This window comes from Malurus melanocephalus, unplaced genomic scaffold, assembly GCF_030028575.1.
Source record: "Malurus melanocephalus ecotype Western Australia unplaced genomic scaffold, MMel_1.1 scaffold_49, whole genome shotgun sequence".
NCBI lineage: Eukaryota > Metazoa > Chordata > Aves > Passeriformes > Maluridae > Malurus > Malurus melanocephalus.
Window position 1 is genome coordinate 367,535 of NW_026623281.1, and position 24,479 is coordinate 392,013.

General features: G+C 35.3%; 1 protein-coding gene across 19 annotated transcripts in view; it reads right to left on the reverse strand.

Annotated features, from left to right (window-relative positions):
* Positions 1–24,479, reverse strand: part of KCNMA1 (potassium calcium-activated channel subfamily M alpha 1) — a 380,586-nt gene that overhangs the window by 89,396 nt on the left and 266,711 nt on the right. For 11 of the 19 annotated variants that reach the window (XM_057365171.1, XM_057365170.1, XM_057365167.1 and 8 more), the window contains exons 15-18: positions 18,942–19,051; positions 18,346–18,414; positions 7,651–7,737; positions 4,954–5,030 (exon numbers count right to left, since the gene is read on the reverse strand). In XM_057365171.1, the coding sequence (XP_057221154.1) occupies positions 4,954–5,030; positions 7,651–7,737; positions 18,346–18,414; positions 18,942–19,051 (343 nt within the window). Of the gene's footprint in view, positions 1–4,953; positions 5,031–7,650; positions 7,738–15,083; positions 15,096–18,345; positions 18,415–18,941; positions 19,052–24,479 lie in introns of all 19 variants that reach the window. The other 8 variants (XM_057365169.1, XM_057365168.1, XM_057365164.1 and 5 more) reach the window with 1 other exon arrangement.

Below are 24,479 nucleotides of genomic sequence, written 5' to 3' on the forward strand. Positions count from 1 at the left end.
TCAACAGGATTTACCATTTCATCCAAATAAATTAGTTTTTTTTAGGTTTTATTCTTGATTCTTATCATGCAGACCTGTTTCACAATCTGCTTTTCCCTGATGCTTTATCCTTCTGTCATTCTCTTGTCATTCCAATGCTGTCATTCTATTGGCTAAAAATAGATTATTTTGAGAAATTTCWGTTCTCTCCTTCAATACTTTCTTCCACAACAAGATCTCAATCCTTTAGTGTAGTCTGCAAGCACCACAATAAAATAAATAGTAAATAATGATAATAATCATGCAGGCCACCATAATTTCAAGATGGCCAGAAACTTATCAGGAGCATAAATTCTTCCTTCCTTCTTTGCAGAATCCTACAGTGTCTACAGCTGAGAGGGAAAAAATATCTCAATTCCGATTAAAACCTGAAGTGTTTTCACATTATAAATTCAGAATATTTGGTAAAACATTGAAATCTCATGGACTCCTTTCCTTAGAACAGCTGCAGTTACAGCCTCAATCTGCACTGTGAGATACTGTGAGCCCCTTTGCTGTTTGAAAAAACAAGCCCATGTGATCCCAACGCTGCCCTACAACCAGTACATTGCTCTGCAGAACTTGTATTTCTAAGCTGCAAATTCTTTCCATGTCCCAAATGCTGTGTTTATCATGAATGTACACACTGARAGTGGCTGGTGAGAGCCTTCATAGATTCTGTACACTTTTAAGTGGCATGACCTAGATTGACATGAAGTGGTCCATAAAGTTCATATTCTGTATGTAACAATAATGTAAAACTTTACAGCTAAGGTCCTGAAAAGTCAGGGTGCGCCTACTTAGGTAATTAATGTCAAAATTAGCAAGCTCAGGAAAATAATCACTACAGCTTGTTTCCTGTGGMGGATATCTCTGGGTTTGTACATTAAAAGTGAGCCACATTTTAAATTCATTGTCTGGCTTTCCCCCATAACTCCTTTTTCTTTCCATCACCGGGGGCAAAAAGGTAGATGAGGACAGTAAAAGACTGCTGTGTTGCTCTTTGTGTCAGCTATGCAATGGAAAGGACAAAGTACCAAAAAACTGACAATTGAATTGTACTTAACCAGGCAAACAGCGCCATAGGCTACCCCAGCCTAACCAATATCCCTAAAAATTCATGAGACATCTCTAGAATAATTTCAAGGAAATGTTGTTGCCAAGATCTCATTTTCAAATAGGAATAAAAAATAAGCTTGTGGAAAAAGAGTGCAAATAGGTGGAAGAGGGGGAAACTGCTGTATTTTCTTCAACGTCACCCTAAACTCCATTGGTGTAAACGATGAGAAACTTGTGGGTATGACGTCACTGCTACATGCAACATAAATAAAGAAAAGAACCAAAATACTGAACAAAAATACTCTCTGCTAGAGAAAGACAGGTTGGACCGCACTATGGGCTACAGGGAACCCATTTTTACTCACAATAGATCACTATCAGTGTGAAGTTAAAATATAGTAGGGACCGTGTTCCAAGGCAGCAAGAGGAAAAATAAATCAAAAGTTTGTCAATTGTCATCGATTACAAGAAATTCCTTCAAACACATCAATGTACACATGATATGTCCCCTCTGGGGTTCAACCCCCACCATTCGCAGCAAGCACTGTCACTGAAAAAAATATATAGAGAATTAGACCATAGCTGTTGCACAAAATGAAAGAAACAGGAGGAAGAGGTGAACCAGTTTAGAGATTKCATCCCATCGTGGCTGCATTTTATATAAATAGGTACATATATTTGGCCTCTTGCTGCAAAAACTACAGTTGAATGGAATAGGAAAGAAATTGAAAACATTAAAAAAAGAAATAACAATCTGCGAACAAAATTTCCACACAAGTGTTTCTTTGGACAATGTGCCATCAGTATTTATGTGTTATTCAGGGAATGGGATGGGTAAGGAGAAAAGGATGGCAAAAAACTGCAAAAGGAAAGTGAGATTATCCCTGATACATGAATTATCCCGGGCTTTGTAGAAATGTACTGATCTGCCCTGAATTATTAATATTAGGCCTAACAAGTTTGGACAAATGGCTATGTAGGTCAGACTCACGTTTAGACCCCAACAATACTCCAAGCTAATGTTCAGAAAGTATCTAAATTGAAGTGCAACCTCAGATGCATTATTAAAGAATGTGGTTTTTMAGCATCGTAGGAAGCTGCATTAATTAGCGACACCATAATTAAGTTTTCCATGTGAAGATATTTCACATTTAATTCACCTGAATGTGTCAATATTTTTATATACAACCTTTCCTTTCATCTTACATATTTTCTACATTCAGCTGCCTCTAATTRCTATGTTACTCATTAAAATCTGTATTTATCATATAGAACTCTATAGATGTATGTACATGAAGAGCTTTGAAAATCAAATTGACAAAGACATATTAGATGCTATCAGAGCAGTTGACAGTTTCCTAACTCAACAGGGAAAAAGTTTTCTCAATTTCTGCTTTGTTTTTTAAGACCAATGATTTGCATCATTTACAGATGGATAACGTTATCTCAAAAGTTTTTCAAAAGTGATTAGTGATTTGAAAGCTAAAACATTTTATGTGAATAACAGACTGCACTAAAGACTTACCATAAAAACAAAACCAAACCCAGAAAGCAGGTTCCATAAAAGGGATCTCAAAATTGTCAACAAAATTTGAGAACCAAAAATCACTAATTACTGTTGAAATTTTTATTTAATTATTCTGCTGTCTGATATCTCTTTAAAAGCAAAGCAATTGCATTATTTCTAACACTCGTGAGCATGCTCCCCGCTGAAAACTGCTCTCAGCTCTACTAAGGGCTGCCTGCTATCATGGTATCTGTGACTCTCGTGTCCTATGAAATAGGAGGAGAGAGGGAAGACTGAGGAAAGGGGAGACAATGAAAGGGAAATTTAAGATTTTATTCTCACTGATTATTTCTCACCTGACTTAGAGGTTTCCCTCCTTAGCGTTCAGCACTCACTGCCCCAGCTGGGACAGGCACCTCCCTCTTATGCTTCACTAAGTCAATCATTTTGTTTATTCATCTATCCAACACCCTTTCATTTACTGGGCTGATATGTGTGACCATGCCATTTGTAACCTTTCCCACTGCCACTTACACAAGTTGCTACTSTTGCCTCTCCATGGCCTTAGTGCCGGTGATATCAGCTGTGCTGACGGGGTCATACCCTGTTTCCTCACAGGTTTCCAAGTACTGAGAAGGTTGCCTTGATTTTCATTAATGTACAATAAATTTTATAATGTGAGCTCCTGATTCCTGTCCYCTAACAGGCAACAATGAAAACTGTAGATCTCACAGTAAAATGAGAGATCTTTGGGATTTATTCTTTCTTTAAGCAGGACATGTTTAAAAAGCATACACTATGTGAAGAAGGAGTAGAGAAGAAAATAGAAACAAAATAGATCTTTTTTGTTGGTTTTTTTGTTTTTTTTTTTTCTGACAGAACCAGATAAAATTAAACAGGTAACATATTTCTCTTTAACTGTTGAGTAATTTGGAATAAAGATTTCATTTGAGAGTTACAGGCACCCTGAGGCATCTGCAACTGGCTTTACCAGAACTTACTCAGCAGACTCATTGGCTTTGGCAGCAGTTCAAAGGTCACATTCTCACATGGATAAACTGTTCTTGAACAATTTTTTTCCAATATGTTAGGCAATGCATACATTCCTTCCACATCAGGCATGCTTTCCATGTGCTTTGCTCTCCTTGTGGCTACTGGGAAGATAAATACCATTTTCTGTCAGTGTCAGCTGCTTTCTCCCTATCATACTATTGCTCCACACTCTTGGTGTTTTGGAGGAGTTTGTTTTTTTTTTTTAAAAAAAAAAAAAAAAACTCCAGTGACTTTTTTTTTTTCAAAATGACCTTCAAGAATTCATCCATTTCAGATCCTCCAAAAGGCAGAGAATGTTCAGCTTAGGCTTTCTTGCATCCTCTAAAATAGTGCAGTGATAATGCAGACTCAAACTATAAATAAGAGAGCTTTTTCCCTTTTAAAAGTAACGGTAAAATAGACGAGCAAACTCTTCTGAGATCTTTTCATTTACCTAATCAGTACTTTTGACCTGAATGATCATTTTCATGCCAGAATACCATGGATTGCACATAAATATTTATCTATTCAATGAGAAATTTATCCTTAAATCATTTTGCTATCAGTATTACAAATATGCATGGGTCAAACATATCTTTGGCCAAAATGTGGTTGTGATAGTTCCTGAAAAAAGTTCTTTCRAAGTTCTTTCAAAAGCATAGAGGTAAAATGCTGATTGCTACATACTTAAAAAAATTCACATACAATGTCTGATCTGAATTCCAAAACTCAGTTTTCTTCATGAAAACTGTCTAAACAGTTTCAGAACTTAATTAAACCTATTAGTAGCATTATAGCTAAAAGGATATATATAAGAAGTGCTAATATTTAATTTCTTCTAGACAACCCTTTCCTCCAGTAAAATTGTTCATTCATTTCAACAAAAATTGATTTCAATAGCTACGTGATAGAGCATAATTCCCTAGTTCCTTCTTTTGCAGACTCATGTTCACCAAGATAGACAGAAGATCCTTACTTCACAAAAAACTATTGAAATTACTGGATTTATGCATGCTATGAATGAGAGAAAAACTTCACTTTTGGCTAATTCTTAACTCAGAAACCTCCAGGTTTAGAACTAGCTTGACTTAATTCTTCAATTCTTGTTTGCTTTGGACTTCTTTACTTTTTAATGAAGACACAGGTGTGAGTGGTGTGAAATGCAATAAAAACATATGGACTTCAGAAACATAAACAGAACTTACTATGTTTCTGTGTGTTTATTTCTTAGCTTTTCTGTACTACTGTGTAAAACATGTAAATGCATGTACAGGCATTCTTCAGGGCTGAACAGTACATGAAAAAGAGAGGAAGGGAGGGACAGAAATATTACTTACGCCGTTTGCAGCCACATTTTTTTATCCTTTTGGGATCTGTGATGTCATCGTGACAGGCCTTGCAGTAAAAATATGCCCTGGAGAGACAGAATGGGAAAACTGACACATTTCTTAATCCATATAAATTAAATTAGTCCCATATTTCCTCTTGTTGCAGTGACCAATTAATGAAAAGCGCCAATGCTAATTTCCTTTCATCTCTGAAAAAGTTTAGACATTTAAAGTAGGAAATATTTGCTGCAAGACCATTAATTTCAAACATAAGACTCCAAATTAGTGTTTCTTTTAATATACTTTTATTTGAAAAGTAATTGGAAGAATGGATGATAATTATGCCACAGTATATTAGTTCACTTGTCTTTCATCTCAGAAAAAAAAAAAAAAGAGCATCCAATAAATATGGACACCAAAAAAAAAAAAAAAAAAAAAAGAAAATTTTATTCTTATTGGCTATACCAGAGTGATTTTTTTTAAAGATTGTCTAGCACCTGGTGCCAGTTTTGCAGGTTGTACATTTATCATTGCTGTACAATCAATATTGAATCTTTAATAAGGGTAGAAACAATGACCCTGGGAACTATGGCCTGTCAGCCTCACCTCTGTGCCTGGACAGATCATGGAACATCCTCCCAGAAGCTGTGCAGGGCACACAGAGCATGGGGAGGAGATTCAAGACAGCCACAACAGCTTCACCAGGGGAAAATCCTGCCTGACCAACCAGTGGCTTTCTACAATGGAGTAACTGCATCAGWGGGTAAGGAAGAACTACGGATGTCATTGATCTGGACTTCTGTAAAGCCTTTGACATGGCTCACAACAACATCCTCCTCACCAAATTGGAGTGATGGATTCAATGGGTGGACTGTTGGGTGGACTGTCACATCCAAAGGGCAGTGGCCAATGGCAAGGTATAGCTGCATCTTATGGGAAACTATTCTTCTAAAAATGCAGAAGTGATTCCAACAGAAAGAGTAACTGAACATCGTATGTTACATTTCATTGTGGGATGTATAAATATTAATAACTTTAGCTTAAGGGAGTTGAAATGTCTTCGTTAACAAAACCAGAATAATTTAATTTGAATTTCAGGTATATAACATGTTTCATTTTGCTTTATCAAATAATCTTTTTTCTCCCCTCCAAAAGACCTCATTTTTAGAACATATTTCTGATTCTGATTCATAGCTCAAAGTGTGAAATAAGCACTTTTAGTAACTGCTTTTGTTAGTTGRAACACATCTGATAACTATTTGCTTTACAGCAAGCAGCTAAGAAATGTGGCAAGGGAGGCAGGATATTTCTAAACAAAGTCTTCTGCCAAAAGYCAGGCAGAATTGGAAATCTTAATTCAAACTCACTATCAAATAAAATATACCAGATGAATTATGTGAAAAAAATTCTCTAAACTCCTTATAAACAGTCAACTTCTCCTTAACCTTAGCAATCAAAAATACTAYGCCATTTTACTCGGTCTGAGAAAAAGTTCATTGGAGAGTGTAAAATGCCTTATAAATGGAAGAAAACTAGTAAAGTAAAGCTAGTAACAAAGTAATTCAGTGAAGCAATGTGGAGACAGGTCTGTACATTCCAYTGGAGAAAAGCAGCAGAGGAGAAGAGCTGTGTCCTGCAGGGCAGAGATGGCACCAGAAATGTGAAAGGACAGGAGGGCCTCTGCTGTGTATGCTTCACCTGGCCACAAACTATCTCTGCCCTTCCAACAAAAAAAGATTTCAAATTCTCTAATTTCACTCTTTCGGTGTTTTGACTTCAAGTATTCACAGCAATTGTGCATTTGGTAGGTATTAAATATTTACTATATTTAATCCTAAAAAGCAGGAATTTAAWAAAGGACATAATTTGAATATTTTATAATTTAAAATATAGAATTTAGTTAAAATACCAAACTCATGGAGATTATCAAGCAAAAATCTAATTGCATGACTCATAACAAAAATACAGACTATGAGGAAGCACTCAGCCACAAATATTCCTTTTCTTTTTTATCAAAACTATAGAGACACTGATTATTTGTGTTTTAAAAATTCTTTTATCAATTATTCTTTTGTTTATAATCTTATAATCCTAACAAACAAGCGTACACACATTTGGTCCTCAACACAATATCATAAAACTCCTTTTCATTCACCCCAAATCTGATACAGCCAAGTCCAATGAGCCTGTGAAGTTAAATGCAGTGGTTGGGATATATTGCACTTCTGTATTGTGATTTATTATTATGAGTTTGTAGTTCCATTAAAGAAAAACGACAAGAACATAAATATTATTTTGCTAATGCAATTACAGAATGAATACAGTAGCTAACTTACATCAAGTATTTGCTAAAGTCTGTATTTAAAAACTCCTCTAAACCCAAAACTAACAGAACTGTAATCCCTGTCCTCCTCTCTCATAGTAATTCCTCWGAGACACAATAATTAAGGAATAAAAATTCACATTTTCTAGTAGGCTCAAAAACCAAGCCCCTTTATTTCTTCTCATACCCAGAGCAAATTTCATTTCCTTAATATTTAGAACTGTAGTTAAGATACATGCACATAGTTCAAGAGTAACAACTCAATATCCCCTGAAAATTTTTAAACAGATAATAATGAAAATTAGGTGAAGCATCTATATGTAAAGACAAAACCTGAAATTAGATATCAATTTTATACTCAAAGATAAAAATACATTCATTACCTTTTTACTTCTTTGGCATCACTTGCAATGAAGAATCCTAAGGTACCTTCTTGAATCTTGACATGGTTTCCAGGATTGATCAATATACTGCTCAGTGAAACAAGAACAAAACCAACAAAACAATAAGTTTAAATTAATTTTAACTGAATCTTCCAAATTAGCTTTATTTGATTCTGTTATAGGGGACCCACTAGTTAGGAAAGGCTGCAAGGAAATTTCTAGCCTTGATATTTCCAATCAAAGAACAGTTTCACATGCTTTTTACAAAAACTTTCATTTGAGACAGTCAAATGCCTCTCCCTATTATCACATCATGTAAGTGCTTACATATATTTTCTTATCTTTTTGCTTTAAATATAGATTACGCAAATCCTCTCAGAAACATGAAGTGTGAAGCTGAGCATTGCTGTTTTCTTGCTCTGTCATGCAACGTGGTGAAAAATTCACAATACGGTGAAAAAGAAAGAACCAGCAACCACCACTCAATAAAAACAAAAAATATCACTTAAGAAACTAAACCCTTTGATGCAAATTTTTGCCAATTTCTRGTGAAATAGAAAGTTAATGGGACCCCTATCTGGACATACAATGTTATTGTTTAAAATAATAAATACACACATACACTCAAGGGGAATGGTACAAGACAACCAGTCATGACAGCTGAAAAAACATAAAATGAATAGAAAATTTTTAAAACACTGCTATGCAGCCATGAAAGAATAAAAATAACCCAACCACCATGACAGAAGAGCCTCAGCTAACTTTGACAAAGGAACTATCAAGAAGTGAGGTACTCCACATCTATGAAATATCTTCTTTATTTTCATAATAATTTAACTAGATTTTAGGCAMGGTACTTCGCAAAGTACCAAGCAAAATATTAATATACAGATAGATATAAATATAAATACATTCTCCAATAAGTTTTATTACTGTGTAATATATCTTAGCTTTCGACTCTCTAAAACTTAATATAGCTTTTCCAAAATTTTCTCTTTTTTGTTGTTTATTAAAGTTTAGCTTTTCTAATTCAAAATGAATTAATGGTATGCATATGCAATTTAGAGCAAAGAAAGACTACCAGCAATTTAAACACTTCTCCATTTAGAAAAAAATTATTTTAGGGAAGTACACATACACATAAATAAATAAAGCACAATTCAGAACAGACATACATTACTAAAATTTGAAGGTCCAAAAGACTTTCATGTTATTGTTAGGAGGGAAAATGGGTCTCAGTACATCTCTTGTTCAATATGCTATTCATTCTCTATACATTAGGAATAAATTAGTATGACAACATAATATATCTGAAAGATTAATAGAGTGCACATTGTTTTGTGTAATTCCACATGCCCGCAAGGCCCTATGACAAGAATATGCAGGCCACAAAATAAAGTGCTCATGAGTTCAGAAGTAAAAGGTTGGTCATAAAGTCATAACTCAGCCACCATTATGTAGATGTTATGATACAGTTCTTAATTTAATACCCACAAACTCTTTCCTTCTCACAATCTGAAACTTCATTCAGTGGTGTTTTACTGCCATTACTTCAGGCATGGCTTAATATAATTTATCTCTCTTTAAAATCAGCATCGTATTTCTCTTATGTGTTTTTCTGCAATGTTTGTCATTACAGCATGCAAAAGATTCACAGAGTTGTTTTTTTTTACAGGAAGAATGAGATCGAGTATTATCCCATTTTACAGATGAGAGATTAAGTCACAATAAGATATAGTACTTCTTAATTTGGGATGCCTATAGGTGAACTTTTTAAAGTGTTTTGCATAGCTCCATATACACTTTCTAGGGACTTCTGCTGGGAGAATGCTCAGCATTTCCAAAAGCCCAGCCTCTGATTCCCAAAATAATGAATATACTTAATCAGAGGTCAGCTGTAAAAGGTTTGGTTTAAATTATTATCTCCTTCTCACACAGATATTCTGTGTCAGAGGTTGGAACAGAAATTAAATCTCAAAGAAAGCATCTCCCCAGATATCCTTCCCTTTCTTTCATTCACAGTTTCAAGCTTTGCAACAAAAAAAAAAGGAGAGGAGAACTACAGAAATTCGAAGGCACCACCACAGAAAGCAGGTTCATCTCCACAGCACACATCAAAAATATTTGCAAAAAATGAAATGTGATKGTATAAATAACAGCTGCATTATGCTCACAGATAAATGGGATGAAATAAATTTACACAGCTAAATTAGTATCATCTGTCATCATCTATCATCAACTAGTTGATCATCCAGTATMWTATCTAGTACTTATGTTAGTGAATTGGGCCTAAAGGCTAMACTTGCAATGAAAATATTTAACTAATGCAGATTTAAAATGCATTTTCACACATTTAAAATAAAATAAAACAGGAGGGGCAAAAATAATGACATAAGAATTTCTTCATATGAAACCAGTCACTCAGGTCAAAAACGGATTGGAAAATTTAGCTTTCCTGCACAAGCTTTTGTCACCTGAGGCCACAAAGTAGTCACTGGCTCTTGCAGAGGTACCTGCACTGGCCATCCCTACAGCAATCTCAGACTCCACTTTTCCTCTTCCCTGCCTGATAATACRTAGTAACCTGCCATTACGCTGAGAGTTTGGCTGCTAAACTCAAAAAATCTTCTACAGATGCTAATCTCACATGGTTATTATACTGTTCTTYATAAAATCTGTAAGGTATTGCAGTATGGTTTAGGTTGGCTGTTTTTCTTAGGTACAAATGGGTACTGCTCTGTCTGAAAAATAATTTTTATTTCCTTACTTGATTCTTAAATCACGTGTTACAGCTTTTCAGTGAAAACAGATGAACACATTTCTTTACATAGACTCAGGTTGGTTTTTCCTCAATACAATTCTTGGATATAGATAAATCATACCAAAGGGTACAAAAKCCTGCCCAGATCTTAACAACCCAAACTCTACTAACTGAGGTAACCACTAGATGTATAAATGTTCACTCCTCATAACAAAACTTAAAATTTGATGAAGCAATAAGCAAATGAAGCTTGCTCCTTCACACATTAATATTTAGGACACATGGCAATTAAAGCCATGTAAATGAAATATGATTTATCATTTTCAATGGGAATTTAATATCCTGCACCACCATAAACTTATGAGAAGTCAAGTTTCATCAGTTTTTGATAATATTACAGTTAGGAAGACACTTTTGGAATAGAATATGCATTTTGGAAACCTGTGTTTTACACTTATCTGCAAAAGTTACCCCATTCACTAAAGATTCACTAGATGCAAAGTCAAGCATCTAAGAGTAATAAAAATGTCACACACTGAAAATGTGGAAATCACCCTTGAATTCAGTCATATTCTTAGGAACCACAGACTGAATCATAGAAAGGCTTATGTTCAAAGGGACCTTTAAAAATCATCTAATTACAACCCTTGTGTCATGGTCAGAGTTACTTTTCACTAGAATAGATTGTTCAAAGCCCCATCCAACCTGACACTGAACACTTAAAACACAGGAAACAAACATTATCTACACAGCTGAAAATGAGTCCCCAGACTGACAGAAATATAAGGAAGTGAAACACAAATGGAATTCAGTGCACATATGAGAGGCACAGTTTCCAAAAAAAACAAAACAAAAAAAAAAAAAAAAAAAAAAAAAANCACCAAAAACCTCTAGACAAATGTTTATGGTTTTCTTTACACAAATTGTTCAATGAAAAGTTTAAGATAGGACATGATGAGTTTTCATATGTCATTGGAGAACAGATATCTGTTCACGTTTCGCACTGGATGTTAATTGTGATCAATTTGCTTATTGGATTGTATCTCTCGGATGTTTTAAATATATGTGCTATCTYCAATAAAATACAGATACATGAAAATATCTGTTCATCCATTCTTATCTTTCTGAAACTACTCCARAACATGAGCGCTGCTCCATATGATTTTGGTAGTGCACGGGAGACTGAGTGCACAATACACCAATATTCTGACCTAGCTAGAGCACACCATATTATACCTTCCTTTAAAGCACTAGAAGTAAGCTAAGGTTTTGAYTACTAATTGTGGATCTACATTTGCTTGAACTTAAAGGTATTTGATGGAGAGCTTAATAACCGGAGATTTGAACTGTAAAACAATTTGTGCACTCACACTTTGGAGTACCACTAATTCTCTCCAGGTATTTATTTTCTATTCATTTCTGCTTTTAGCTGATTTTTATTTGTCTCCTGCTTTCAAATATTACACACATTGCACTCAAATTATGTTTCTTGAACTAAAACATTATTAGAAAGTAATAGAAAACTGATACCTTTTAATAAGATTAGAATATTTAAAACAATACTTCTAATAATTCATCAGCACACAAAATTACTTCAGTAGGAGATCAAAAATGTTTCCTGCAGTTTTCTAGAATATTCAGCAATTTTCTAGGTGAACTAGATGGAAAAACCAACTAATCCGAGTCTGAACCATCCTTACACAGAATGTATTTAATGGCATCCACTTGCCAAGTGGCATGACTCCACAACTTGCTTTGCATAGCTTGAAACTGAGTAAGCTTCCACTGCTGCTGAAATTGTGATTAGATGAACTTTGAATTTTTAATCTAGACACAGTAGTACAGCAGCTGACTCTCAGATGTTTGTAACTGTCCACCCTCTCTGAGCAAAACAAAAGAGGGATCTTATTGATATGAAAGAGGTGTGGGGAAGATCTTTAAACTGAGCTGACAAAGGCATGTGGAGATGCCCAGCAAGTCCAGCACAGCAAATATGCAAGGGTAGAAACATTTTAGCAGCACTAAATGAAGACTGAAAACTGGAAGCAYGGATAAGGTCAACCAATAGACATGCACCAGGGGAGCTCTTTTAAGGATTTGCCTTGTCCATGCCTCTGTTATGTACTAYTCCTGTTTGGTCTTACTTTCAATGTTACATTTTAGACTGCATTAAAGGTGGAATTAATCTCATCTATCTTAGGATTGAATTCTAATGCATTCAAGGACTGTCCCTCTCTTCCCTGTCAATTCCATGGATAATTAACAGAARATGAGACATTTAACATTTTGTTTGATAAAGTTAGGTGTGCTGAATCCCATTATCAGAGAGCAATTGAACAATTCATCCCTGCATCAAGGAAACTTGTCTGACTTAAAAACCCTACTTTTTTCTGTTTGTTTTCAGCTTTATGACTACCCATGTGACTGCCATCACCCTATTCTAAAGAAAAATAAAAGACCAATTGTTGAATTAAATGGATCACRAACAGCAAAATTTTGACTAAATGAATGACAAAAGCTGTAACAACTCTATTTTAAACCTTGTGRTAGATGTACTGTACCATTCCCCATGCAACTCAAACAGTAGCAATATCATTTAGTAATCAGGAAGATATAATATTGTTTAAGATTATGAATACATCATCTAAAACAAAATTATGTGGTATTACYTACTATAGCTACCACACTTTTTAAACAAAACCAGCTATTATTTTTGATAGTTTCACGCTATGCCCAGACCAAAAGTACCACTATTATCATAATGGCCTTTTAAAACATACCATGTCATTCATCCAACTACAGAATTAGTTGGAGATAATATTTTTTATTTGAGGGTATGTTTTGAAGTGGAGTGTGAGAGTAGGTGCACAAATCTCACAGTGGGAGTTGTGCACATACCAGTTTTCACACTAATTGTAACTCATAAGTATCGCTTCTTTTTTCTGGGCTCTGTCACTGACATTAATTCAGATCCATATTGCTCTATACAGCAAAATCTARTAAGACACTAAAAAGAATACAAGGCAAAAGACACAGTGCACATTACATGCTACAGTATATTAAAGCTTCATTTCTACAAGCATATAAAAGGTTGCTCCCAGGAGTTAAGTTTTTTACAACAGCACCTACTAAGTCATGGTCTACAGGATGTGCATGAGGTATTTTATTTGGGCATAGTCCAAACTAGTTCAACAGTGAKGGTGAACTCAGTACACTTGGAAACAATTAAATGATTCCTTCTGGTTCCAGAAGTGATTAATTATCAGTACAATGAGGCAGAACAGAATAATATACTTTATTCTGGGAGCAAGCAGCTTCACTTGGTACAACACTTTTTCATATTGCTCATCATGCCAGCGTTAACATGCCTTCACCACAAGGTAAGATATACTTAAAAGCAAGAAGCACAGTAGAGGTGCAACAGCTGCAGATCCTTGGAGATGCTAAGTGTTGCAGTAACTTCTCTGCAGTTGGATCATATCAATAATGCCAAACTGACAGGAAGCCACCTCTCTCATCACACATCTACTCAGAACCTCTAGGAAGGTAAGACTACAACTTAAATACATATAACACATAAACACACACAACGGAACAGACATGGAACATAAAGTTTGAAGAGTTTGATAAAGAAGGTAATTGAAATGTCTGGACAATAGGAGCAGGTTTTCAGAGACCGTCACTGACAGTCAGACAGACTGCCATAAGCAATTAGGAAAGAAAAAAAAAAAAAGCTGTTGGTGGAAGAAAGGAGAGACAAGGATATGGAAGAGCATGCCTTATTTACTTCATCCAAACCAATAGAAGCATGACAGAATGCAGACTAGAGAGGGACTCACAGCATGGTATGCCAAAGAAAATGCAAAACATGCCATCTCAAAAAAAAAACCCCAAAGCTAAGAAACAAATGCACTGAGTAACACCTTCATAAATGAGTTAATAAATGTCATTAAAATGAATGTGACAAATAATACAAACTATCCATGGCACTTTCACTGGAACGGTAAAATAGCTTTAATGAGTACTGTATTATGAATAACTGGACTCAAAACAGGACCAGAAATGCAAAGAATCAGGTATTTGGTTGTTGTTAATGGAACATGAGACTGCAAGAGAACATGAACTACTGCATTGTAAGATGTGTTTTGAAGGAAGACTCTGGGGAAAGAAGGACATTGATGAGGGTGTGAATATGAAAACAATATGGCAGCACAAGGGCTGGTAAAGACGAAATATACATCGTCATGAAACAGTCAAAATGAGGACAGGAGATATTAACAGTAAAATCTGCTTTTCAAATGCAACAATCTGACACACCAATGACTCCACAAAGGGGAAAAAAAAAAGCCTAAAAAAACTAATCCTGTTTCATTTTGTACTTCCTGCAAAGAAGTTAGTGCRTGAGTCACAAAAAACACTGGAGAGACAAAATGCTGTTCTCTCTCTCCTCTTTGAGATTGGGGGCTCATATATAAATATATACACAGATATATATATATACACACACACATAGAAAGATGAATATATATATATGTATATATGTGTGTGTATATACAGAGAAAGATAGACAAAGATGTTATCTTCCTGTGTTCTTGGCAAGGAATTAGTCCTGAAGTTAGAAGGAGTGAAGGTAGGATTGAGGTTGGAAGGAAAGGTAACGAAGAGGGCATACCGCTTTCGGCTTCTGCAAACGACAAGAAAAAAATTGCAAATCAAACACTTTGATAAGAAATCAACTGACACCAAAGCAAAAGCAAAAAAACCCTTTATTTAAAAGTCTTCAAGGCTTAAAGGTTTTTCTGCTGARAATGAGAACAAATATATGGATAGACAAAGAGAAAATTTCACAGGAGGAGTATAAATGGGTAGCAGGAGGGAAGATTCCTGGTTAGGTTTTCCTTCTTGCTTACTTATGTAGGAAAAAAATAAGGGGAAAAAGGAAGGCAGAAATCTCTCTAAAAGGGATTTCAGTTAAGAAGTTTGAATGTCTGCATTTTGAACTGTTATTTKTTTCCTATATATTCAACATTGGGACATTTTCAGGTTCATGTTCTCCATGTTTCTTTTGCATTTTTCTACAAAAGCCAAAATCGCTCTCCAAATGAACTAAGGCAGTTTTTTAAGCAACAGTATTTGGCTAATATCAGGGACACAAAAACTGATTTAAGTGCTTCCTGTTCTTAATAAYGGGTTATAACATTCCCAGAAAGCAATCAGAGATGAAGGAATGTCTAACTCATATAGTAAGCTGGATTTACTAGAGTGCAGACTTTAGTAGCTGGTCAGAAACACTCTAAATGGGGTTTTGTAAACTCAGAGATTCCTTTGATAGCTGAGAAGTAATTTAAACATTATTAAAAAAATAAATGCAAAGATTAAAAAAACCCTAATCATGGATATTTTAATTAAACTTTAAGATACCTTGATGAAAAACAGTTTTCTAAAAAGATAGACATACTCTAGATATTCTACAYATTATTTAAAAACTAATATGAATTTATTATACTTATATTTCTTATATTTAGGCTTGAATATCTACTTTTAAGCAATCCTGTAAAATCATAAATTGTTAATAATTACCTACCTAATACTAACAAAACTWGTTATCAAGRTGTGCTTTCTGTTATGCACAATATATGAATGCGAAGTATAATTATAAAATAAATCAGCATGTATCTACTTTTTGTCAGTCTCATAAAGACTGAAAGCTTAACAGAATACTCAGCCAGTTTCCACTTCATCTTTACGAAGAATGACCAGGAAAAAATTTAGATATGAGCAGAATAAAATATTTCCAATGTTAGCATCAACAAACATAATTGACAAATGACAAATTTACATTGTTCAAAAAGAGTGTGTGCTTCTAAACTATGCTATTCTAACTTTTATTTTAATTCCCCACCTTTTCTTATAATAAGGTGCATAGAAATGCAAGAATGTCTAGTAGGTAAGAAACTGAAAATTTTGTTGCATTACCTTTCTGATTYGACTAAAAGGTAAGAAAATCACAAATATGTAGTTAACATATTTGGGCTGAAGAGCACAGTAACAAGGAGAACAGTAAAAATTCACTGCAGGGAGCTCTGTGATTGATCAAACAGTGACTTTAAAACTATCAGTGTTTAACAAAATCAGCAGATATTACTGTAGATGAGGGTTATAAGAAAAYGTGACTATCGACCTTACATGCCCTCCTCCTGTTATATATTCACCAAATCCAGCTGTTAATATCCCTTTGTTAGTATTGCCTCCTGCAATTTTAGGCCCTTTTTTTCCCTACTAAATTAATTAATTGCAAACTGTTACCTGCATGGCTTTAAGTAAGAAATATATGATTGCAACACATTGTGTTAGTTTTTGTGGGATCCTCTGCATCACCTTGTGATTAAGAACTCAATCCAACTTCCACTGAAGTTAATGGAAAGAATGATATGGAAGCCAAGAACAATCTGTTATTACTGCAAAAGACTGCAATATTAGCACTTATGTAAGTAAATGACAACTGATGTAATGGCAACATAAAGTTGGCCAATAATTATTAGGAGAAAAACGGAAATCAGATATTTCTTAATATTGAGGACATAAAATCTGGTAAATCGTTCCACTGCAGTTACTATCATATTTTTCCTTTTCCTAGCAAGAGATTGAACTGTTCAGAGACAAAAGAAAGACTGTTTGTTTTACATTAGCTAGTGCAGAATGAGGTCATTCAATGGAAAAGAATTTAAGAGTTCAAAGGAGCTAAATACAGTGTAGAAAATCTGATATTAAAAAAAAAAAAAATTCTTAATCAGCACAGTGTGAACAAAAATGATATCCAATAGTACATACACCACTTCACATTTCATTTTATAACATAGGGAAGAATACTTTTTCCATGTCAAATGTCTAACAGAGATTTTACAGATTCTTTTAATAAAGAAAAACTATGGAAGTTAATAATAAGTATTAAACTTTCAAAACCCCAGAAACTGTAGAATGAGTTCAACTGAAAGAACAGGTTCTCCTGCAAGAACAGGGCAATTGCCCTCCAAAGTGCCCTTCGGCCACTAAAAGGTAATTAACGGCCAAGGAGAAAGTGCACTAATAGGTATCACTCCAGGTTTACTACAGCCGTACAAAACATAATTTTAGAAGAGGATAATCAAATTCCTCTCAGTCAGCATCATCATATTTTTATTATATGATCYTCCACATGTTGCAGAGAACATAACGTTTTTGGAACATAAAAATGAATATTGTTTAAAATACTGATGGACAAGTTGATGAAAGATTTGACTCCAATATTCAATAAGGTTTCTATGAACTTTTGTACAAAACAAATTCAAGAAACACTTTGTTTCCCATCTGTGAATCTGTACTAAAAATAATGAATTTTTCTTTTTGATTGAAGAAAGTATTCAGGCAATTGATAATTTCAAGGCTAATTTTTTTTTTTCCTTTTTCATTTCAGTTTTTTTTCAGAATAGTTATAATTTAAATATTATGTTTTACCCTATATTGTTTTTATCCTGTATCCTATCTAAATTGGTTCTCCCAAACTAATTTAAATGAAATTTGTATTTTAAGAATAYAGATAACCATAATGAATTTTGATATCATATCTGTTTTCCACTTTTCTGTTTCCATTAGAGTAAACTGGACCTCAGATTAAAACATAAACAACAAAAAAGTAAGTTTTTTCYATAAGTAAAATCACTTCTGGATGGGACATAAGTACTACTATCCCTGCACATTTTATTAAACGTTCTGACTTGGATTAATTCTAAGGAGGGAGAGGGCAGAAGCAACAGCCCTAATAGAAGTAAATGCTGCAATGCAATGGCATGCTAATCATACTCTGGAATGTTTCAAAGAATAGCTATGCTCATTCTGAAAGAAAAGCAGGCAAAACTCAGTGCATTGCATTCAAAGGCTGGAGGCGTCGAACATACCTGCTTTCGCGCTTTTCCGACTTGTACTCTATGGCTATCATTAAGAGCTTCAGTTTCGCAAACACCAGTCTGCAGGAAGAGAAGAGAAGAGGCCGACAGTCAGTCCCTTTTCACAGCCAACATCACTCATGTCCAGGTGGCTGTTCTACTGCTAGGCCAAGTGTCAATCCGTAGGTGTGCTGGCCTCATTAGGGTAAATTTTGGGGTAGAGAATGGTAGGGCTGGGTGAAGGCACCTGGGTGAAGGTTAGCCTCAGGTTACCCAATATTAGGAGGCTCTTCACTAGTGGGAGACAGTTTGGTTAGTTTATCTCCAGTCAACACCATSCACAACTGGGCCAGCAACATCCGAGGGCATGGAATGTTAGGATTTACATTCAGATATTGGAAATATGTTGGCTGGAATATGTTCACACAGTAGACACAGGTGGAGTTATAAATRAAACTTGCAGTGATTGCTTTAACATTTATTTTATTAGATATCATCTGATGTAACWACATTAGGACTTTGGCAGAGTGAAAAGGTCTCCTGTGAAAAAAATTTATTTCTATGCAAGAAGAGAAATACTTCTGTATATTAAATGTATTTCTACTTACTCACAAACTGCAGGGAAGGACAAACCCACAAAGGCACTAGACAGATATTCTGTATACATTTCATTTGCAACTCCTTCCAGGTAATATTTCTGCCAYGTATCCTCCTCAATCTAAAACCAAAGAAACAGATGCAGAGTTCTGAGTAGAAATCACAGCTTTCTTTAAATTTACAAACAACTGCTTAAACATGGATCAGATCTTAACACATAGGTAAGTACACTGTTATGGCAATTAATATTGCTTATTTTTAAGGGATTTTCTAGATTGGTAAAAAAAAAACAAAAAAAAAAACMACAAAACAGAGGCCCTGCAGTCACTAAATCAAATATCCTATGCAAAAATAATACACTGAATTCTTGTCAAGCACATTAAGCATGGAATGAAAAAAGGTTGAAGAGAGCAAGAGTAAAAAAGTTTATCAACTTTCTCTTTTCAAAAATAGTGGAATCACAGAATGGTAAGGATTGGAAGAGACCTTGAAGATCATCTGGTCCCAACCCCCTCCCCTCTGCCATGGGAGGGGAGACACCTCCCACTAGACCTGGTTGCTTAAGGCCTTGTCCRCCCTGGCTTTGAACACTGCCAGAACTGGGCATCCACAACCTCCCWGGGAAACCTGCTCCAGTGTTCAACCACTCTCACAGTAAAGCATTTCTTCCTAATACCTAGCCTCAATTTCTCCTCTTKCAGTTTTTACCTACTACTCCTTGTCCTATCACTAGAATTCATAAAAAAGAATCCCTCTCTGGCTTTCCTGTAGCCCCCCTCAGATATTAGATGTTTGCTACGAGGTCTGCACACAATCTTCTCTTGTCCAGGCTGAACAGCCCCAACTTGCTCAGCCTGTCTTTGTGGAGGAGGCATCGCCAGCCAGGCAATGGAGGGGACTGTCCTGCTCTGGGGTGACCTCACTCAGGTCCTGGGGACAGTTTGRGGCACCCCAATCTAAAAGAGACATTGAGCTGTTAGAGAGAATCCAGAGCAGGACAAGATATTCTGTGRTTCTATGATTCWCTTGGACCAAAATATTTYAAGTTWAAAAAAAAAACAAACCAGTATTCCAGAGCTATCCTGACAGGACTTATATAGTATTTTAGATAGGTTTGCATTTTTATCCTACAGACTGAGTATTAATTTGGGATTCGCCAATCGTTTCCTCATATTAAACTAGTCAAAAGGCACTCTTTCCAAAAAATGCTCTAAAGAATGGGAGCATTGGAAACTTGTTAAGAAACCTGGTGAAATCAATCTAAGTTACAAAGATTGTTTTCATTYGGTTTTTTTTGTTGTTGTTGTTTTCTTTGGGGTTTGGTTTCTTGGCTTGTTTTTCGCATTTGTTTGGTTTTTGTTTTGGGGTTTGYTTTGTTTTGTGCTCTTCTYGTGCTGACAGGCTGCCAAGTAATCAGTTACCTCAGTTCTGGAGATGTAAACGACTGCAAGAATAAATTGAAACATGGAGATATTCCAAATCATATACAGCCTGACATGTGGGCTGCAAATGATCAGGAGAAATTTCTTCCATAGAAATTGTTTCACCATTCAGAGACTATGAGGAGTGGTAAAAGGGCTTTGCATTATGTTATTGTCCACCACACACAGAGAAGCCATATCACATTTTTTATAACCTTTTTATTTATAGSAAACTTGTTAATGTTGCTGATCAGCAACTCTATATACAGAAGAGAGATAAAGTGCAGGCTTGGTAGAAAGAAAAAAAAAAGTACTGATGGCAAGGCAAGGGCATGTTTGTTACTTATGGTCTATTTCGTGGCTTTTTCTTATATTGACACCACCTGGGGTTGGAAAAAAATATACAAATACATTATGTGTCTCCCTTTCTAATTTCTTTCCTTGCTTTCTTTTTTTTCAGGCAGATGGTTTTGATTTGGAGAGAMGAACTCCAGATCAGACCTACAGTTAAATACTCACCCTTAGTCAAGGACCAAGAAATGACTGGAAAAAACCAAACATTCAAAGAGCAGTGATCAAGATCCACAACACCAGCTAGTGCTAAATTAAACTTCATTAAGCGACTGAAGCATGTAAGATATGCACTGTTAGGATACCATGAAATGTTGATTGTTGAATTTAAAGAATGGCTGATATTTGGGATGCTATAAAATGCTATTAGAAAATAATTATAATAGTTGACTAAAAATGATCTTTCCTTTTTATCTCCACCTGCTCCATGACATTTCCCCCATGATTTCAAGGAGAGAGATGGCCACCTGCCTGATAYATTTTGACAGGCAGTACCTGTTGATCTGCCACAAATGAGATTACTATTAAGAACCATCAGTATTCAGTATTTTGTTTCTATTTCCTTGAGTCCTACAGATAACATAAGCTTTAATAGAATAAGATTCCACAGATAAACATAATCAACTTCATCCATAATCCATGCCAATACGATACTAATTTCAAAATCCTTAAAGTGAGGAAAAACACTTTGGGAGTCATTACACTCCTGACTAATTTAAGCCTTTGTGAAGATATTTTAAAGTTTAGGTAATTTTTGGACCTGGTCCAGAATGTACCATACTACATAACAACTTGAACCTATATCTTCCAGATTCCTCTCTAGTACTGTAAACATATGATTATCTCTCCCTGAATAAGGCACATTGCAATTCTGTCTCCTGGATAGTCATRAAACAGATTACCCACTGCTTCAATAGCCTATATGAAGAATAGCTGGAAAATTACATAGTGCATCCCAAGAGAAGAAATGTAATTTTCATCTGTATCTTTTTTTAAGTCACGATACTCCTCTGCTCTCCTCTATTTTATATATAGATACAATATTGTTATCAGCAAATATATTTACATAATACAATCAATTCCTAGAGAGGCATGGTGACAGAGATATGAAAAAAATGATACAGCCCTTGCAAGCACAACTATTAGTATTGTCAGGAGAAAATGAAAACCCTCAATACACCCAGCAGTGTAATTATCAGCAACTCTGTAGCTCCAAACAATCTATCTTGTTCATGGCACTTGCTTTTCAGTGTAATGACATCAATAGTTACATGAAAGAGATTGAGTGTATCTGAACCTGATCATGCTTTATAATCTCTTCTGCCAAGATCTAAATATCACTATCAAGACAGAGAAAAAAATACTAGAGTTGCAGTGTGACCTAGGAGTTTTCACTGTATTTTGCAATGGAAAGGACAGTGGAGTGTCCTTATAAATATTAAGGAAGTAACAAAATTTAAATTCCTTTATAGCACAGTGAAAGCAGATGTAAAATCTTCTCCTGAGCATTGAATAAGACCAGCTCATCACCACCATGGAAAGAGCACAAAACAGGACRAAGCCTTTGAGGATGTTCAGTGTTACAATTCTCTTCTCCACAGCATTGTACTTCTCTAACAACATAGATGAGAATGAAAAATAAGTACCCACAGAATCATAGAATGGTTTGGGTTGGAGGAGACTTAAAGACCATCTCATTCCAACCCMACTGCTGTGGGCAAGGACACCTTTCACCAGGCCAGGCTGCTCAGAGCCCCATCCAACTGGCCTTGGACAGGTATGAGGCAACCACAACTTCTCTGATAGGGCAACCTATCTGAGTGCCTCACCCTGCTCACAGTAAACAGTCTCATCCTCATATCTAATTCAATCCTGCCTTCTGCCAGTTTAAAGCCCTTGAATATTCTTGATTGGTAGTTGAAAAGGAAGCGTATATTGAGAGCAATGTGGTTCAAATATTTCCTCCCATTCACCTGTAATGCCCTTTCAGCTCACCCAAATTGCTTGAGTGAATGTCCAGTTTTCCTATGCCTTTACATATGGATATCTAAATCTGACAGACAAGTAATGGGCTGAAAGCAGTTCTTATGGTCACATCATAGAGTGAAGCTTCTTAGATTTACAGTGTTTTAACTGCATTTCCTTAAGTATTATAAATTATCAACTACCTCTTTACTCCATTTCATTGTCTGCTGAAATCAAAGCTAACAAATAGTACTATGAAGACTTCACAGTCCCAGTCAACTATTTCCACAGTTTTCTGTATGCAAGGATGATTGTTAAAATTTGTATACAGAGGCTGTATTTTATAAAATATAATATATGCTAATTAAGATTAGTCATAATTTTAAATGAGATTTATGCACTTTTCCTTATTAATACTAATATAGAATTCTGTAGTGTGTCAAAGCACAGAGAGTATTTTTGAAATACTAATTCTAATACTAATTCTTTTTTAGATACCAGCCTTGATGGATTTGAACTTAAAGGCGTAGAGGCTCTACTTCTAATAGTTTCAAATTTACAAAACAGGGCAAGGTTTCGATCCAATCATGAGGCAAAAGATAGATTGGTGTTGATCTGTTTAAATAATTGACTGAAAATGCGGTCCCATGGTAGACTTTATCCCAGAACAAATATACTCTTATCACAAGCACTGATACTATGTGCAGACAACAAATGGTTTTAAACCACAACAGATTTTAATTCCCAGAACCAATGATTAAAAACACTACACTCAGAAAGATCTTTACATGATCTTTGAAGAGAAATGTCTTTGTAACAGGCAACATTTAATATTTGGTCTACATCCTGTGACAAGGATCATGTAATAATTTTATTATGCAGTTTCCTGAAGAATCACACAATAACTTGAGACATTGCATTTCCTTCTCACCCCCCTTTTAAAGCCCTCCTACATTTCAAGGAATTCACTCTTCACACCCCAGTTTCACACTTTAAAACATTGCAAGGTTGCCTAARTGGCCAAAAATAAACAGCAAACAAGCTGATGTGTTTCATCAGTGTAGGTAAGCACCCAGCTGATGTAAATCTGTGTGGTTTTATTATGTCTCTCTTACAGCCTGGACTAGAAAGCAATGTGAAATGGGCATTGCATATGTGTAGGTGTGAGCAAAAGCTGCCAAAAGAGCCCACAAAACATGCCTGCTCCCAAAACAGCTTAGAGGATAATAAAGACAGCTCTAGAGAATTTTTCAGATCTGGAATGAGGTGTCCTGGCTGTCTCACCTATAGAGCAAAGACAAAACTAATTTGGCTGTGGACTTGTATAACACTCGAGTACCACATTCCACATCTTATTCATTTACACCACAATACTTAGAGTGACTTTTAGGACTGTACACAGGGACAAAATGTGATCACCTCTGCCCATTATTCCATTTATCTGTTTTTTTGTGATGTTTTTYATATGGAGGCACTGCTGGTATGAACTTGCTAATCCAAACAATACAGAAATTGTTGTACAGTACAGCATTTCCATCTTTTCCTGAGACTGTGCAAGTTAATGAAGAACCCAAATTCCTTTTTTAATACAATGGTAACAGTCTGTGCTATAAGAAGACTGGACTATTAAAATACAGTTTACAGGTGTAAAGTTCTGTGGGTTTTTTCCCCCTTAGCATATAGTTTGGTGCAATCGATCTGTCTTTAACTGTTTACAGAACCTTAATCATTTTGAGCTGATTTCCTTTCTGTTCAGTTTGGTGCCAAAAAGAATACGAAATATTCTATATGAGATTACACCACTAAAACCAA